Source organism: Leptidea sinapis, chromosome 44 (assembly GCF_905404315.1).
Source record: "Leptidea sinapis chromosome 44, ilLepSina1.1, whole genome shotgun sequence".
NCBI lineage: Eukaryota > Metazoa > Arthropoda > Insecta > Lepidoptera > Pieridae > Leptidea > Leptidea sinapis.
Genome location: NC_066308.1, coordinates 7,690,560 through 7,711,245, shown reverse-complemented (window position 1 = coordinate 7,711,245; position 20,686 = coordinate 7,690,560). Strand labels below are relative to the sequence as shown.

The window sequence follows — 20,686 nt, the reverse complement described above, 5'->3', positions numbered from 1 at the left end:
ATATTATTCATTTCTGCTTCCATCGGAACCCTCAGACATGGTAATCGCCCAGGGGAGACTTATATTACTTACCTTGATATTTTTGCACGTTTCTCCTGTCCGATGATTATTTTCATACTATTTGATGTGGTAGGTAATACCTAACCTTTTCTGTTATTAGGAAAATATATCGAGTACATACTATATAGTACTATATTATAGCATACCAAAGCAGCTATATAATTGTGATGGAATCATAAGCTCTACATCTATAGTCATAATGGTAAAAAATTTATAATAATTAACGCACTGCGATTTTTTGAAATTATGCTATACTTCGAACAAGGTAATAAGGCTTACCTTATTACCTTGTCCGAAGGTTACCTTTACCTTAGTAAATGGTGCAACACCTTTTTTGCCCGGTACTTTAACATGTGTGTTATTGCTAAAGTTAGTTTTTTTTTATGACGATAAGTGACGTGACCAGCAGGACGTTCAGCTGATGGTTAAATTGCCAATACGTACGGCCATTACAATACAGTGCCGCTCAGGATTCTTGAAAATCCAAAAAATATGAGCGGCACTACAATTGCGCTCGTCACCTTAAGACATGAAAATGAAAAATGAAAAATAATTATTTCTGTGGATAAGTCGCATTTGCCCACTTATTTCACTAGGTACGGCGCCCTTCAGACCGAAACACAGTAAAGTCACTTCCCAAGAAAAGGCTAAGAGGTGATGGCTAGTCCATACGACGTATCGAACGATGTTACAGTTTGGAGTTACCTAATTGTCAGTACGTTCATTGAGAACTCCCTCTTTATTGAATAAATATTAACTTCACGGCATTCTATTCAAATTCATGAATTTATAGAATGATTTTATGAACAAAAATTGACTTGTTATGTCTACTACTTGGTTAAGTCGAGTTAGTACGTCCTTTATTGGGCGATGTATATGCTTCTACAATATGATCCCAGAAAATGTACATAACAAATGTGTTACGGAATTTAAAAGAATTGTCAAAAACGTTTCTGTGGGAAAGTTTACTATATGATTTACTTAATTATCATTAAGACTGTCACAGCCCGTTCTTCTCAGGTGGAGGCAATCTATTTTGAATGGGTGTAACAGTTTTTGAAGTTCAATAAGCGATTTTGTATACAGCCATTCTTTAAATCATAAAGATCCTAAAACAGTTAGCCATATTGCCAACATTAAAACTACCAATGTCCAAATAACCATTACATCATCCAAATGAGTGTTGTAATGAAATTCATTACAACATTATATCATCCGTTCTCCTAGGACTGGCTTTTTGAATGTAAGCAGTAAACTAACTGCTTCCGAATCTTTTATAGAGGATTCATATTATGGGTGTAGATAAAGTCTTGTCTGCAACTGTTGATAATTAGGTATTAAAACACTCATGTGATACTACATATTATCACACACAAACCCACATTCGTGCTTTAATACCCCTTATGACAGAACAGTTGCATAAATAACTATTGTATCGTATTATTTGAATTTGATACTATTATTTCTACATGTATGATTTAGTATTCGTCAAGCTATTATTTAGTTGCAAACACTGTGAAACCTTCCGGCGTGCTGACGACGGTTTCAGTCAGCATTTGCAAGCTTTTGTTGGCCAATCAATTCTCTTATGCAAGACGCCACAGTACGAGAGTATTATGCATATTCGTGGACTGCTGAATAAGTACTTTTAAATTGAAATTTTGTTGTGTTATTACAAACAAGTTGAACACTTGTTTTATAGAAAAGGGGGCCAAGTGCGAGTCGGACTCGCCCATGAAGGGTTCCGTAGCAGCAAGTAACAGAATATAAAAGTTGTTGTAGTTCGTTGTAACTTTGATCGATATTTTAATAATAGTGTATTTAGAAAAAAACTACTTACTAGATCTCGTTCAAACCAATTTTCGGTGGAAGTTTGCATGGTAATGTATGTACTCATTTTTAATTTTATCATACTATTATTTTAGAAGTTACAGGGGGGGGGGGGGGCACTCAGATTAATCAAGGAAAATACTGTATACAATCATTACTAGTGTAATCAAGAATTATGTTTGTTATTGTTTCATAATATGAAAAACTTAGAATGAGAATCTAGTTAAAAAATATTTATGTTTAAAAAATATCTATATTTCTTAACTTTCACTGAAAATATTTTCCTCAAGAAGAGAATTTACTGATAAGTATCATGTTAGTCTAATAACGTACGTATTTCGTTATTATTACTATTTATTAATTAATTAACGTGGATAATAAAAAAATATAAAGGTATATTCAAATTATAGATAATGTTTTATCATAAATGCATATTCATAGCAACCATCTTAATATGGTGGAAAATTGTGATGTATTCAAGAGTAAGGCACCCAAAAATTAAAATATTATAATATAGATTATAATAATAGCGAGATAAACATCTAAATGATAATTTTAACGGTAAACAGCCACATTAAATAGAGAAGTCATTTTATATGTAAGATAAAAGTTAGTTTTTAATGTGGATAACCCTCAATTCTGGGTTTAATTACTACACAAATAAAATTTGATATCAAAATTTTATGAACGATGAGGGACTCGAACCCGCGACCTCTCACGTTCCGTGCGAGGGCACTTCGAACTGTTCCAACCGTTTGAGTGAGTTAAAATCTTGTATGCTTGAATGTAATTAAAGTTAGTGTTAGTTAGTAGTAACTTCAGTTGGCACACCACACCTTACCTACTGTCATGATGGACAAGGTGGAGGGAAAGAGACGCACTTGGCAAAAGAGGAATGCCTGGCTAACGGAGTGATATCCTCCATCGAACAAATATTCCGTTGTGACGGGTATAGGTACAAATTCATACCGGTGATGGCCATCCTGTATTAGTGAAGAGACACCAAAAAATATATTAGAATAATATTTTATAAATATATTTGAAAAATAGATATATTAATAACTACCTGACCCGACAGACACTGTTCTGTCAATAGAAAAAAAATGGTGTACTTAAGTATTCGGGAATTATGTAGTCAAAAACATCGGAAATATGTAATCAATGTTAAAGAGTTAAATTAAAACAAAAGCGTATTTTTGAATTATTTTATAATATTATGTAGTAATAAAATGATAAGGATTAATATCGTATTTGTGTAAACAGATTTTACATTACCCCTTAATAATTGCCAATTTTTTAAAGTGTTAAAATGGATATTGTATGTAGTCCTTAAGAGATACAGACGTATGCCATAGTGCGCCATACATTATTTTGTTATATCTCAAAAGGTTTAGACAGCAATTCCGTTGAAAGCTCCCAGACGGCTTATTTTCTACCGACACCTCGAACAAATATCGTAAATTTACATACAAAAACTTACAAATTATCTGCCTCGAGAACCACGCTATCCATTGGTGAAAGCATCGGTGTGGTAGTTTTGTGAGTTTATCGCGAACTGACAGACAGACAGATGCGGCGGAGGACTTTGTTTTATAATATTATGTAGTGATTATATTAATAGTGTATTTACAACAGTGATAACGCAACAAGTTGAAAGCATAAACAAGAGCCGTAATCTTTCCGTACGCGTTGAACCGTATAATAAGACTCGGCAGAGCGGGAGACAGAGGAATTATGCAAACTAGACCGTGACAAATATTTTAAATTTGTTTAACGATCGGTTGGGACAGCGAATATAACCTGTAATCTGTTAATCAGTGGCGTAGCGTGCCTTTCCGGGGCCCGTATAAAAAAATGCTTGGGAGCCTTATGATTGGGAAGGATTTCTCACAAAAGAAAAAAAAAATGTTTGCATAAAATTAAAAGGAATATTTATTCATCATAATTATCTATCTGTCACTTTCGACACCGACGTCGGCCGCGCGCGCCAAACACTGATGGCGCGTGCTCTTCCTGCTCTTAATGAAACACCTTCTTCTTCAGCTTATGTCATATTTTCCGGTCTTGAGCAGTTTCCAACCACTTTGTTCCAGCCAGTCTTTTGATATAATGAAACACCTAATTCTTACAAAAGAAAAAAAATGTTTGCATAAAATTAAAAGGAATATTTAGTCATCATAATTATCTGTGTCACTTTTTCCAAATTTTTTATTAACAATTCAAATATTAGTATATTTAATACACTCTCCTTACCTTGTTTTTTCGGCAAGCAGCAAAAAAAAAAAGGAAAAAGTTTTTAGCATAAAAGTTTTTATTAATTTTTGCTTACGCACGTTGACGGACCCCGTGGCCCGGGGGACCCGTATAATTGATACGGCGGTAGCTACGCCCCTGCTGTTAATCCCCATTGTTCTCTTTAAAAAAATTCTCAAGTACAAGTGCAGTCTAATTAGTAGATATATTCAGTTGTTTCAATTTCAAAGTACCACTTACAATTTAAAATTTGGGTATTAGGGATATTAAATACTTTATATTTTCAAGTTTAAAGCCCTACCTCACAGTTTACATAAAATACCCTTAATGTTAAAGATTTCTATCGTAACATTTCGATGACAGTTATTATTTCAAATAATTAATGTGATTGTGTAATTATAGTTTACACGTGTTTAATTCCTTTAGAATGTATTTAATTCAAATTTGTGATAGTCGTTTAAAATGTGATTTGAATCTGTGATAGTCGTCTTCTTCACGGAAATTAGAATACGAATCATCTTTCACTCTGCTAACAGCTTTATATAAAGACGTTATTTTGTGCTCAACCACATTAAAAAATAAGAATATCTAAGTGCTTCTTCCAGTGTTTTGATACGTCTTTTAAGAATGTTATAAATCTTATATTATATTCATCGCACGTGTGAAAATGTTTTGTGTTGCTCGTAGACGTTTTAATTAAAACTTGGGGCTATTAGCGTAACTATGTCGCGTACAAGTTATCGTCTGTTGAATGTATATGGTGTTGTGTTGAGCTATAGTCATGCTGTTCTTGAGGTAGCGCCGCTTAATTTATTGCGCCTAGCAATGACGTTTTAGACATAATATCTGGACGACCGAGCCTTGCTCGGATTTTTAAGAATGTACAAAACTTGAACAAAAAAAACTAATAGGCCCAATGTCCCATGTGAGCTATTATAGTCTTGTATATAGTAGCGAAATTTACCTATTTATTCTAATGTTATTATAGCTGTTTCTCATTAAAACACGGATAAAACTAAATTTTTTCTCGCCCCCGAAACTACCTGTATACTAAATTTCATTAAAATCGTTGGAGGCGTTTCCGAGATTCAGATTATATATAATTATACAAGAATTGCTCGTTTAAAGATATAAGATAGACAAATCATGGAACATGTCACATATTACACCATAATATATAACCATAGCTTCGCCTGCTATATCCTATACATTGCCGCATTTACTCCAGTTATTTAAAATATTCTTGGTCAATAAGCAGCAATTTAAAATATGATTCGTTGACACTCGACTCAGGAGAAAAGTGTGCTTACATTGTCTTGCTGCACACTTTTGCCGGTCCGCTATCAGATTGCGAAAGATATGTCCTCATATTATGTGGCCAGAACGTCATTGGCGCTGATTCAAAGAATGTATAACAGTAGATAGAAGTAAGGCTGAGTGAGGGTAGCTGCCTCCTATGCTAATGTTGAAATTATAGACGGCTATTGTCGTATTATATTAACATAATGTACCTTAATTTACATTTAGAATGTAACACATGGAAATTATGAATAACACTAGTGCTGTTATTGGTAGTGTGAACTGTTGTTTTCTTATGAAGTAGAAAGGCTTGTTTTAATTTCTTTACAGTTTGAATAATGACCTGGATAATACGCCACGTGAGTAATCTGGTGATGCGCCTGCAAACACTCGCCTGCTCTGTTGCTCAAAAGGATAGTCCATTCCGAGAACCGTATCGGGTATCGATCGATCTTTAATCAACGGCGATCCTGTTAGATATGCCAAGAGTTGACTGTTCATTATGCTCTCACGGATTTTTCTCCGAGAATACGAAGTCGGGATGCGGGAATAATTATTCGTCTTCGACCACTGCTTTTATAATCACTCTACTCAGCGTTAGCGTACTTCGCGTCACAGAAGACTGAATTCGAATGCCTCTTCAGGGCTATAATTTATAATGCTTTGTAAAATACTTGTGGATCAAAAACCTTCTATTTATCAGAACTCTCGATGAATGCTGTACATCTGCATGTTACTAGCATACTAGAAGATATCTGTCGATCGCCTTGACGGAAGCCGATCTGTCTAGCTTTTCAATTCCAGGGCTACGCTGTTTGAGTATGAGTGCTGGAATAAAGGCGTTAGCACCGGAGTCTCCTCAGGCCTATACTTTCATCGCGTGTTAGGCTATCCATATAACCGGTCGACTTATAATTAAGCTGTACATAGATGTCACGTTAATTCTACTACGATAAATAGTTATTGCCCGTTAATCTTAATGGATGTTTACAATTAAAGTGTTAAATTTTCATCACATATACATATTTTCAGACCTCTACATAAACACACAAACATATATTAATTTTGTGTTTGTGTTGAGATATGCACAGGTATGACGAGTGGTGAATGAATGGTAAAAATCTACACTATCAATGTATTCGGTAGTCCTCTTCGTTTAACCGCTCTTATATCCTTAAGTGTGTGTCTCGAAGTTGGACGACGCGATATGGCAAAAAAAATACACAAATTTTATTGAAAGCGGCACATGGTTATATCTCTACGCTTATTTACATTTACCTGTGAATTTTTCTTACTTCAATTGATAAGTTCGAAATGTAGCTTAACGGGTTTGTTTTTTTTTGTTCCAGAAAACAGCCAAAGACATTCGCCTTCGACCACTGCTTCTACTCACTCGACCCAGCCTTACCAAACTTCGCGTCCCAGAAGACTGTATTCGAATGCCTCGGCCGGGACATACTGGACAATGCTTTCGACGGGTACAACGCTTGCATATTCGCATACGGACAGACAGGTAGGTTTACATTTCAAATGTATTTGAAGCTAAGCAGTGCCAGTTTAATCGCAAAATCTTTTTAGATAGATACAGAAGAACCGAAGAAGGGCTATCGCCCCGTTTCGTTTTACGTATTACCGACCCTAATAAAGATATATTTTGTAAAAATAATTATAAGCCAAATGTTTACTTAATTTATCTCTCGTTAGTTACTTCATTTGAAACAGTTTGAATATAGAGTATATTAGAGATCATATTATAAGATCTTCAACTACCGATGCAGGTGTTGCGCTAGGTAAGAATATTCTGGGGAGAAATCACAGAATGCACTTGGTATCGTCTGTGATTTAACTGAGGCTTTTGATTCTGTTAAAAATTCAACGCTGTTTAGGATACTTTATCACTATGGCATAAAAGGAACTGCGCTTCATCATCTGATTTCTGTTTTATGCAAAAGAATTCAGGAAATTTTATGTGAATGTCAGGAGGTCTACTGGGGCTCTTCTCAGTATGGGGATACCACAAGGGTCTATCTTAGCCCATTCCTCTTACTCATTTACATTAATGATCTGCCTAACCTCAGACAAAAAACACCGAGTAGTATTGTTTGCGGATGACATTTCACTCAAATTCAAAGTGAAATGAAACCATGCTACATAAATGCGGATGTAATAAAATTCTATTTGACATCGTGTATTTTTACGAGTTTTATTTAAACTGACGGTAAAACTGGTATAATCTGATATATTTCTTGGTATTAATTCATAATAATTAACCCTTAATTGCAACTCACAATGGGGCCCTCATATTAAAGGATTAAAATGAAATACATTAAAAATGATTTTAAGACAATTAACGTAACGAAATGCTAAATGTTGATGTCTGACATTTCACTTCCAATTTATGTCCCGAAATATAAACAATTTATCATAATAATAATATTTTTACTCGTCTTTAATGTCTGTATGAGTATATCGTTGCGGTTTCGCATGTTAACGTCGAAGGCTATGTTAGTATTTAATTACGTCACAACAAAAGCAAACGTCTCAGGCTGCGGTTATTGCTACAGTGCTCAATATCCACTGCTATACACAAAACACCGCTCGAGAAAGCCGCATATTGTAATATTATTCTTGTTTACCGCTTTCCTGAGCGCTAGCAAATTGTTATTCTATATTTAGATTTGAGGCTTGGAAATAATTTAGTGTTTTCTGGGGGAAAAGAAATTTAATCAGTATTATGCTTGAATAAATTTGGTAAATGCAATCATTTTATAGCAATGCTTATTAATTCACATAGAAATAAGTGCCTTCTTTAATGGTAATTGGTTTTTCACTCCTAACATTACTTTGATATCAGTGTGATTGAATTGTTGCTTTAAAATATGCCTTGTGTTGATTAGGTCTTAAGACAAATTGAAACTAAAATATTAATGAAACGATATTAAACTGCAGACATCTGGATTTTTAAATATAAATCATTTAAAATAACCACCCTTGTTTTTGATGCAGGCCTTCAAAGGTGTAGGCCATTCATGTATGGCGATACGAATCTTTTCAAAAGCAATTTGTTTCGATTTCTTGATAAGGGCTCGCTTGTGATAACGATACACGTTTGGTTGAGACTTTCTACATACTCTTAAATTCAATTCAGTTCAAAACGAATAATCCAAAGGAAGAATTAAGTCGGTCTTCGATCATGGCCAATCTTTCCCGTTGGAAAACGCAGTATTAGTGCGTATTGATGTTTTAACAACCGCTTTGAATATCTCCTTCAGGTAATTTTGTGCCTTCACCTTAACGCCGTGTTGGCAAAAACGAAGTGAAGCCACCCCTATTATTGACCTAATTTTTTTAAATCAGTATTACTCCCGTTTCATCGGTGTTGATATCGACTAGTTTAGGATCAATCGGAGGTCCTTCATCAGGGTGAGCGTAGTAATAGTAATCTTCGACTGTTCTAATTATTTCATTTCTGAATCGCACAGCTCTTTCAGAAGACTTGTTTTTACACCATTTTTATTAGCTTCACCTATTTATATGTTTGTCTGTAACCTACTCATTTGGTGCGATTTTGACCCACTTTAAACGGCGAGATTTCGTTCAAACTTCGTAGGTTTATAGAGGACCGATGACAATATATTAATTTGGTAAAATTATTCCATTTTTCAATTTGTAAAATAAGATTTTAGTTAATTTATTTAATTTTTTCAGCTATCGCCGATAAGACAGGAATTGATGTTCATTGTCAATTTCGACCATTATCTTTTTAACCAAAGCGTGTTTTTTTAGTTTTTTTTTAAACTATTTTATTACATAAAATAAGGACATTTCATTTTATAATTTATTTGGTTGTAAACCAACTCTGTCCTGTCTGATTTTATTCATACCTTAAAGAATTTTCGTAAAGTCTGAAATTTTTACACAGAAGCCGTAATTACGAAGCACAAAGCGGCGCTTAATTATTCGTCTCGGTCGGGCACGTGCCGTACAGGTAACAACCCGACCTGCGGCCCGCTCTCCCCACGCTACTCAAAACACTTTATCGTGCTTGCTATATGGATTATGAAAGTTAATTCAATCGCGACTTAGTTTTCTCAGCCTGTATAAACTGAATGGCAGTATTCAAATTATACTAGACGACCCAAAGTCTTTGTTCTGTTCAAATATATTATTTTTAGGATTTTATGAATTTCTACAGCAACTTAATAATCATGTCACTTATTATTTCAAATTGAAAATTTTTCCGTCATAAATTAATTTTTGAATTATTACAACTGCCTCCACAGACTCCTGTTTTCAGCTGTTCTATTCCATGCGCTGCCCGCAAGTGCTTTAAACTCCTGGGCAACGGCATGAGACCCTCGTTTAGTACTCTGTTATTTGTTTAGCACACAAGACATTAATCTCGTCCACCCATCTCCTAGATGGTTTACCTCGGTCTCTCGGATACCAGTACATTATAGATTTAGATACAGTTTACACCATGGTGTTAAACCAACAAATAAGTATACTGAAATTAAAATGGAGTGGAAAGAAAATACCCCTGGGAGAGGTGTTGTCGAAGATCGATGATGTCAAATACGATTTTTTCTTTGGGCAACGCGCAAACATGAGTGTTATACTGAGCAACGCTGATTTTTACACATTCCGCGACCTGCAAGAGTACTCGCGGTAAAAGACTTCCTCTTCCGGCACTAGTAGACATGTTCCCGAGAGTGACCTGCATGGCAGGTGCATACACCATCTCTAGTATAATTCGCTATAACAATGTTTTTTAGAATCATCAACATACAATTGATGATGCAGAAGGAATACTGTACGGCACAGTCTTGGGAACAATCGCGGACAACAACCTGTATCCTAGACCACTTCTTTTTTGGTTCATCATCATTTTAGCCAGAAAGCCTCCCCAAAACCATGACGATCGGTCCTGCGCTGCCCTGGTACAATTTCTTCCGGCGATCTTGACCATCTCGTTGGTCTATCTTGTGATTGGCCTACTAAACTACACTACGTCTTCCATTACATGGTCACCATTCGTGGACTTTACTGCCCCAACGGCCATCTGTACGTCGAGTTATGTGCCCTGCCCACTGCCACTTCAGTTTCGAAATTATCAATAATAATAATACTAGACAATAGTAGACAATAATAATAATATACTAGTTTGGTTAATACTAGACATTTGGTTTCGCGGTTATTTCATAGAAAATCTACACTTTTCTTAATATATTTGCAGATAACGAATAAAATGTACTGATAGTAACAAATTTATAATAATCTACGTAGCGATTTAATTATAATAATCAATACGGCATCATAGAGTCGGTCGCAAAGAGCTAGTTGCGAATAGCTTTTCATGTTCAGTCTCGGTTTTCATTACGTTTCAATAAGTACGATGCCTGAATAGAGCCGAGACTATTTTAATTAGCTTTGACTCTTTAGTTGTTTTTTAGCTTATGTATCAACAGTGTTATAGAAGTTTTTGCTGTGTAAAAATCTCTCGTGTATGAGTTTTTTTAAATATGAAGACAAACATTTAGAGTTATACTATAGTGATGTCGTCTGTAAAGATTGCGTTGCTGTTAGCGCAGATAAGCGGAGGTCCATACCTTCACAGTTAGGTCAGATTTGCAACCCTAAATGGACAAGTTGGAATAAAGGCCGGAATTGAACGAAGGTGTAAGGCACAGAGCATACCAATAGGGACACTTCTTAGCACAGGATGCCGGATACTCATGTACCACCTTGCTACGGTACCTATGCCTGGTCCTGCCTCATAGAACTGTGCAAGCACTATTTTTTTTATGTTTGGAGAGCGCGTTATCTAGTGAAATAACATTGGTGACTTAACATTTTATAGCTCAAGGTGAAGCAAATGCAATCGCGGTGCCTCTCAGAATTATGGTTTTTCTATATTCCGAATGGTTTTGCATAGCAGGGGACAGGGCTTACCTACAAATCTAGTCATTTCTTATCACAAAAAGAAATAGCTAAGCAAATTGTTCGGCAAATTTTTTGGACCACTTCAATTTAGGTGTCAGGATATATCTTGGTTTCAGTGTTCTGAAAGAATCTCATTATCAGAATCATCAGGTAATGTTCTGAATTCGTATGTCATTAAATGATTATAATATTCGTAAATTTTACTGTGATATCTGGTAGATTTATCGAAATGCCGAAAATAACCACCTACATAAAAAAAAAATGTTTTTTTTTATATTTGTTTTCGACGATTTAAAGATTGCACCTCAGTTATAAACACTTATCATGCATTTCAGCATGAAAATGTAAGTTAGTATTTCTGACTGATGAGGAATTCATGTTATTTGAAAAATCTTTAAGAAATAAGCAAGAAAAACATATTCCAAAAAGACTCTTCACTTTTTTATAAATTTTCCATTGCGCATACCTTACGTAGGCAAGTTCCAATTCGATATAACTTTGCTGGCGGCCACTCCATAGGCGCGAAATATAGACATATTCTACCAATTGAAATATTTTTTAATCATCTTGATTTGATAATAAGTCGGTTTTTTATTACATCTCTACAAATCTACATAAAGAATAATCCAACACAGATTGCCTTAGTGCCATACTGGCCTCCATTTCATACAAAAACAAATTTCGGCCTGTGTCCCCAAAACGATCGTAAAGGAAACTTTTAAAGGTTATCACGATACACACGGCCGATGACACCGGCCAATAACAGTAAAGTATGATACATTATTAATTTGTTAAATCTTTTATATTTATATTTAACCGTGTGTGAGTGTTCACATTTCTTTTTATGATCATCTTGTGCACACACCGTGTCGTCTTGCTTAATGTAAATACACTAGTTAAATAACTCTTTATCATCAGCTGACTAATGTAGTACAACAGTGCATTGACCTAAAATCATCTTCTAGATAGTGACGCTGCTTGCAATCTGCTGTTATGAATTGCATTGTCTTATGTATATCCCTTCTCACATTGTTATTGGTAATTGTGACAACGCTGCGGTACTAGCATTCCTATTTGGATATTTTTTTTAAATAAGATATCAACTTATCATCACCCCAGCACTTCTTTCCGCTATCCGGTCTGTGTATCAGCTAACTTACGCCATTGTTACGGATTATGATACGCTTTCACCATTATTTACATAATTTTTCACGTACGGTTTTAATATATAGTATAAAGCAACTAGCTGTCCCGACAGACGTTGCTCTGTACATAATATATAAAATACTGTTTTTTATGAATTTGTCAATAATATTTCATAACGTCAAGAATTATTTCATAAAATATGCTCCCTGTTGTTATAATGAAATTGTTTCACAGCAGAACTGTCAAACCGTGCGTGAATGAATTCTCTCATTGAAAATATATCCATGCAAATCAAATATTTGGGATTAAAAATAATTATGGGTCCCAAATCGAAATAAAATCTATCCTACCTCTAAAGTTGGACTAAACTGCACTCCATGAAGTAATCCCCATTAAAATTCGTTCATTAGTTTAGGAGTTCACTGGATAACAAACATCAGGACACTGGATTTATATATATTATCAAGATAAAGCTATATTGAGTTTTATGTAAGAAGAAAATAAATATTTAGTATCACATGGATGTAAAATATTATTATAATTATTTACTTTAAATAAAACATCACTTACTGTCTGTTTTTTCAGTAATTTTGAAAGTGTTAATTACTTACACCATTTTCTTTTCAGAGAGAATGTGTTCTTGTTTAATAATAATTGTTTACGTTGACGTGTAAAGGTATAATTATATTCAAAATTATCCTGAGACGAAGCTTTACCCATACATATCATAATTGATAGTTATTTATTGCGATTAAACGCTGTTGTAAGCCTCTAGGCTTTTCTAGTCAGCACGTTATACTATGTGGCTACTTATAATGTTAAACGCATCACTGAACTGACCATTCACATGGGTTTGAGATTGTGTAATACTTTCACGGCCGTTTCCAATATACTATCTACAGATACAGAGATACATTATTACCTTCTACTGTCAGTTATTAGCTGTCAATAATCTGAAGCTGTCCTAATATACCCGATAAGTCATTCTTAGCGCCTTATATTGGGACGCATGAATTGCAATTTCTAAACAAACTTCTATCGCTGGTAAGCTATACTAAAAACAATCCTACACCACAATATGTTTCTTTCATTTATATTTCCCTATATTATCCCTTTATCAACGATACGTCACTCGAACGGTTGGCTCAGTGTTAAGAGCTCGCACGGAATGCGAAAGGTCGCGTTCCAGCAAACAGTTTGTTTAAGATATGTTCACCATTTTGTTACGTGTGGTTCAATTGAATGACCACACAGTCAAGTGAACGTACAGCTTTTCACACTAGCGAAGAATGAGGCTACATCTACAATTCAACAAACTTTTTGATAATTATTACCAAAACCGTTATAAAGGTTCTAATAAAAATGATCACAAATTGTCGCGCGTGGTGTTGCCAAAGCTTAAAATATGAAAAGTGTTCGTCCAAAAGAATGAGAAATAAATGAAAATAACTGGACGACCGAGCTTCCCTCGGATTTTTAAGTATGTACATCTAGGACATCTGGATTCGAACCGGGGTCTTCTGTTCTTCTGGATCACCTAATGTCCCATCTGAGCTATTATAGACTTGTATACAGTGCCTAAATTTACCTTTGTATTCTTGTGTTATTGTAGCTGTTTCTCATTAAAACACGGCTAAAACTACATTTTTTAAAATTGAAACCGTTTCCGAGATTCAGATTATATATATACAAGAATTGCTCGTTTAAAGATATAAGATAAGAGAATGCCTTAGTTGAGTGCGTCAAGTTGGTATTGTATAAATAATAAACGTGAAAGTTTCCACTGAATGTGCTCCTTAATCTTTAGGGCAAATATAAAAGAATTATTATTATTAATCCACATGACGATAAGTGGGTCTTAGGCTTCCTGTCATTCATAGCTAACAAACATTCTTCACGATATTTCAGTGTCTCACAAGAACGTGAAGTAGGGGTATCTATATTGTTTAATGGCCGTTCCCAATATTCAGTCTATATCTTATTTGAGATAAAAATCGTAACTATCGTTGACTTTTCTGTCCCAATAAACTTATCGACGGTAACTCACCTTATCCGTGCACGCTGTCTGTTAATGGGACGACGTACAGCTTATCAGCGATATAAAGTCCCGTTATATAAGGCGATAAGAATTATCGGGTATATTGGGACAGCTTCAGATTATTGACAGTTAAATACTGACAGTAGAAGGTAATAATTTATCTCTACCTGTAGATACTATATTGGGAACGGCCGTAAGGCACGCGAAACCTTTGTCGGCCTACCCATAGCTAAAAAAAATATTACTATTTAATATACGATAGTAAAAAGCACCGAAATCTTATAGTTTACCTGATTACTGACACAAAAATTAAAAAAAAAATACGTTAAAAAAACGGGCTTGTAAAACTCAAAAGTATAGAATAACTGAATAGAACTATTATTTGTTAATTAGCACAGTGTAAACATTACTGTGTTTCAGTCTGAAAGGCGCCGCAGCTAGTGAAATTACTGGGCAAATGAGACTTAATATCTTATGTCTCAAGGAGACGAGCGCAATAATTGTAGTGCCGGTCAGAAGTTTTGGAATTTTTATGAATTCTGAGTGGGACTGCTTTGTAATGGGCATGGCGTATCAATAACCATCAGCTTAACATCCTGCTCGTCTCGTCCCTTATTGTCATAAAAAAACATTAAATAACTTGAATCGTATGATCGTAGCTTACACCCAAAAATATTTATTTCTGTATGTGTAATATTCTGCTCATGGATACAGTTAAGTTCGCGTTACTTATTGATCGAATGTCTGAATTCAACTATTCACAATTCAAATGTATTCAGGTTTCAATAAATTTCAGCTCGAACACCGTATTGACTCTCAATGCGGCACGTTGGGTCAGTGTTTCAACGCTTCAAACAATTTATATTTCCAGTTATATCGGAACACTGTTTACTTTGTCTTTGATATTGTTTTACGAGGATTGTTTGTTTAATTCCTTACCATATTCTGCTGCTTGTCATTTTTTTTAACCGACTTCATAAAGGAGGAGGTTCTCAATTCGATCGGTATTCTTTTTATGTATGTACAACGATCACTACTTAGATTTGTTATCCGATTTACGTTATTCTTCTTTAGTTCGATGCGAAATAGATGCCATTTGGTCTCATAAAAAAAAATATTTAGTTCGGCCCAGTACTTTTCATTTTATGAACATTTTCTATGAAAATTTTTGTCTACCTTGATGATATAATTGTTTTTTGTGTGTGGCTTTTTATGAGTTTTCATTCAGGTTGATGATAGTATGTTATTAATATTAAAGGTAAAGGTTTTCATAAGAGTATTAAATTAAGATTGAAAAAGCGAATTTTATACCCTTAATGGAATATTATTCCAAAAATATTTATTTAAATGTCTACAGGGTGTCCCGTAATCAGTGGACCAACGGGATACCCGTGATAGGGGTGGTCATCATCTCTCGAAAACACCAAATTTTACTGTTCTAGGGCCAGTAGTTCAAAAGATATGATTTTTTAAGCATTATTTTGAAAATTCTACCCTTATCAACACAAAAGTTGAAAAAAAATATTTTTTATTTTTATTTTGCCCTGTTTCTTAACTTAAGGTGGCTGAGGAAACATGTGTCTTCACAATTAAATCCATTTTTGTGAATAAATATTGCCAAATTAAAAATTAAAAACCAAAACATGCGCAAATATCAAATAACTAAATTTGCAACGTGATGTTTGAAGCAAGCTAGTGCAAAAAAAATGTATGACAGCCTTGCGGACCATTATTTAAAAAACATCTGCAGTTCATACTGATTCCAAAAAGGTATAATTAATCATTATTGTGAAACAATAAAAGACAATAATTATTTTAAATCAACATTAGATAGCAATTTCTTGGCGGAATTTACAATAAAACAAAAGTAAATAGTTAGAATTTTTTTATTTATTTCTTATAATAAATGTTCGAAATGTCTTCCTCTTACTCTAAGGCATAGCCGGCATCTTCTTATAAAATTTCTTTTTAAACTTTTTAACGCCCTTTCATTATTTTTGACTTTTTCACTCACCACATTCAGTTTTTGTCTTAGCTGTCTTTCGTTATCGTTAACGGTTTCATATACGGATTCTTTAAAATATCCCCATAAAAAATAATCCAATGGATTAAGATCAGGTGATCGAGCTGGCCATGGGATTGTACCTCCTCGTCCAATCCACCTACTTGGGTAAGACTCGTTTAAATATTCCCTCACTTGTCTGCAATAATGAGCGGGTGCGCCATCATGCTGTAACCACATCCTCTCACATACCTCCTGTGGTACATTTGCTAATAAATTACTTAAGTCATTTCTTAAAAATTGCAAGTACCGAGCACCATTAAGCCTCGGTGGGAGCTCAAATGGACCAATAAGTTTACCATCTAAGATTCCAGCCCACAAATTGACTCCAAACTGGTGCTGGAATCTATCTTCTCGTACAATACGTGGATTCACAACAGCCCATTCATGTAAATTATGAATGTTAAACACTCCAACTCTTTTAAAACACGATTCATCGCTCCATAATATTGAATTGAAAAATAGTGGATCTTGTCGGCATCGGCGAAGCATCTCTGCACAAAAATCTATCCTCCGTTGATAATCAGCAGGTAATAGTGCCTGCACTCGTTGAATATGATAAGGGTATAAACTGTTTCTTTTTAAAATGCGATGTACTGTTGTTTTTGCTATACCAGTACGTCTTGAAATACGACGAACACTCGTAGAAGGTTCTTCTGTCACTTCGGCCAGTATTTGAAGTTCATCGACTCTTCTAGGTCTTCCCACGTTGTTTGCAGCTCCGGGAATTCTGCCTTCTAAATACGCGTTATTTACACGGAGAAAAATTCGATGATCCGGATAGCGGTCGCGATTAGGATAGCGCTCACGATACGTACGGGCTGCTTGCCGAGCGTTTGCATTACACAGACCGTAAATAAAATACATCTCAGCATATTCACGAGGAGTATAGGTATTAGGCATTTTATAAAATCCGGGCAAACAGTATCCAAATCACAAAGACAAACAAGGTCCAATTCAAGCGTCAGTCACCAAAAAAAAGAGTCGTAATGGTAGCGAAGTAAAAAACACGTGTGCAGCTACGAGCTATGAGCAAGTCTCTGATGAAACTAAGAATAATTTGAAAAATTAGGGTGTGGGGATCATAGGCGTCGGCCAATAGGACCCCGTAAACGAAAAAGGTACCTGAGCGAGAAAGAGATAGCATATTGTGTTATCTCTCTCTCGATAACAAAATAATTCTCAGAATAGATAGCGCTTAAATGTTTCTCGCAATTGGAGTCTAAAATTGGTTATTAAGTTATTTTTTTTGTAAAATGTAATATTGTTATACCTTTTTGGAATCAGTATGAACTGCAGATGTTTTTTAAATAATGGTCCGCAAGGCTGTCATACATTTTTTTTGCACTAGCTTGCTTCAAACATCACGTTCCAAATTTAGTTATTTGATATTTGCGCATGTTTTGGTTTTTAATTTTCAATTTGGCAATATTTATTCACAAAAATGGATTTAATTGTGAAGACACATGTTTCCTCAGCCACCTTAAGTTAAGAAACAGGGCAAAATAAAAATAAAAAATATTTTTTTTCAACTTTTGTGTTGATAAGGGTAGAATTTTCAAAATAATGCTTAAAAAATCATATCTTTTGAACTACTGGCCCTAGAACAGAAAAATTTGGTGTTTTCGATAGATGATGACCACCCCTATCACGGGTATCCCGTTGGTCCACTGATTACGGGACACCCTGTATAATGTGAAAAAAAGTTTCACTTTTACCGTGGTTTCATAAAACCACACAACCCTTTTTTATTTTTCAAATTAAGAAACAAACTATAATATTATATAAGTAAGTATAAAGTACCTACGTTGGAATATTTAAAATTACGTTGAAATTGCTCTCTCTTATAAATAGTGACATAATGCCCTATTAGCAGAAATACACACAGATACCAATTAGCGCTTTACTGACCTAGGGGTCATTCAATGGAACATTCTAGGTCACACTGAACAAAAGCGCCCTAACCGCTTGCCTCGGGTAACCTACAGACGTGTCCCATTGTCTCATGCCTCATTGACTTTACGAAACATAAGAGTACTTTGAAAGGGAAGATAAGGGGTGTCAAGGTGAAGGTTGTACTTTTAAAAAGTCCTTTTAAGAAAATTTATAGAGGTAGGCGTTACTTTGCGGAAATCCATAATTATACAAATGATTTGAGTTTCCGCCAATATTTGTCTTTAACATGTTCGCCACAATAATTCTACTGACCCTTGAGAAATATGGCAAGTATAAGTGTTGTGTAGGAAATAAATGAAATATTCCGAGAATAGGACAATTAATAAATCAGATAAATCTATATATATGTATAGTGGACCCGACAGACGTTGTCCTGTACACGTCTTAAATTTGAAAAAATCGGTCCAGCCGATAGGAGGAGTTCACTAACATACACATGAGCAGGAGAATTATATTATATGGACGGAAATTGAGAATCTAAACCAATCTTAAATTCACTGGAACACACAAAAAAATCATCAAAATCGGTCCAGCCGTTTAGGAGGAAGTTCAATAATTGTGAATCTAAACCATTCTCGAATCCACCTGAAGACACACACCAATCTCAAATTCATTGGAACACACAAAAAAATCATCAAAATCTGTCCAGCCGTTTAGGAGGTAGTCCAATTCAAACCTTTCACGAAACCACCTGAAGACGTTTAGGATTCAGTAACAACAGACGCACAAAAGAAATATATATATTTAGATAGTGAAAATGGTCTTTGTTTGAGGCTCTTTCACGCCTAAACCACTGATCGTATCGACATGAGACTACCACTATCCGATGCGAAATCTATCCTAGATGGTTTATGGCTACTTATTTTTCGAATTCAAACGTTCCTTCATTTTAAAATTCGCCCAGCGAAAGCGGGTGGGAACGGCTAGTACCTAATGCAATAATTATAGGTATTTTTCATAGCTTTGTCGCCTCTTTACAAGAAAAGCTTCAAGGGTTGGGATTTTCAAAAAGAGGTCGACGAGGCAAGCTGTAGGTAGGTCACTTTGCAATTCGTATGTGACGTAAGGTTCAATAGAGCGACAGGGCGTGGTTGAGGTATATTTAACACGTCTGCATACAGTTCAGTAAAATAAAAGAAACTGAGCTCATTTGTGCGGTGTACCTAACGGCTTTGGGTTTATAAAGTACTCGGTTCGCCTTTGTATGTAATCTGTTTCTGAATGGACGTATTTGAGCACGTCAGCCACGCTCGAGAGCGCGGCAGGTTGATTTGCACGTTGCGCACTCACCGGAGCGAATAAATGCAAATTGTAGCGTTATATCCATATTAGTGCAGGTGGAATACATCGTTGTAGCTATGTGCTGTATCGAGTTCACAATGTCGTCTAATTAACGGTTTGACAGTTCATACTAGTACCTATCGAGTATAGAAGCAACTTCGTTCAACTATGTTCTCCTTGTTATTTTTGTGAAAGGAAAGAAATACCTAATATACGAGGGGAGGTCAAAAAGTTCGCGGAATGACTGGGAAAAAAGATGAAATGATACATTATGTTATTTTTCCTTTTCAATATATTCCCCCTTAACACGAATACATTTTTGGGATCTGGCATATAACTTATTAATACCGTCGAAAAAATAGGTTTTGTCTTGGGCGTCAAAATACGCCGAAATCGCCGACTTGACTTCATCATCGTCTCTAAATTTTTTTCCACGCAGCTCTTTCTTCATCTTTGGGAATAAATAAAAATCGCTAGGGGCCAGGTCTGGACTGTAGGGTGGATGGCGTAGTTGTTCAAAACCGCATCGATGAATGGCAGCCGTCGCAACATGACTCGTGTGAACGGGCGCGTTGTCGTGCAAAAGGAGTACACCTTTTGTCAGTTTTCCTCTTCTTTTTTCTTTAATAGCTTCTTTTAATCGGTCCAATAGGGAAGCGTAGTACTCTCCCGTTATAGAAACACCACGTTCTTTATAATCGATCAAAAGAATACCTTCAGTATCCCAAAAAATAGTCGCCATGATCTTTCCGGCCGATTGCGACACTTTAAATTTTTTTGGGGGTGGTGTGCCTTTTTTGTGCCACTGCATCGACTCC

At 35.3% G+C, this 20,686-nt stretch overlaps 1 protein-coding gene across 1 annotated transcript in view; it reads left to right on the top strand.

The window, feature by feature from the left end:
• LOC126977220 (kinesin-like protein KIF13B) overlaps positions 1–20,686 on the top strand; it is a 168,623-nt gene that overhangs the window by 68,576 nt on the left and 79,361 nt on the right. Inside the window, exon 3 of the mRNA XM_050825933.1 lies at positions 6,792–6,955. Within this exon, the coding sequence (XP_050681890.1) occupies positions 6,792–6,955 (164 nt within the window). The remainder of the gene's footprint in view (positions 1–6,791; positions 6,956–20,686) is intronic.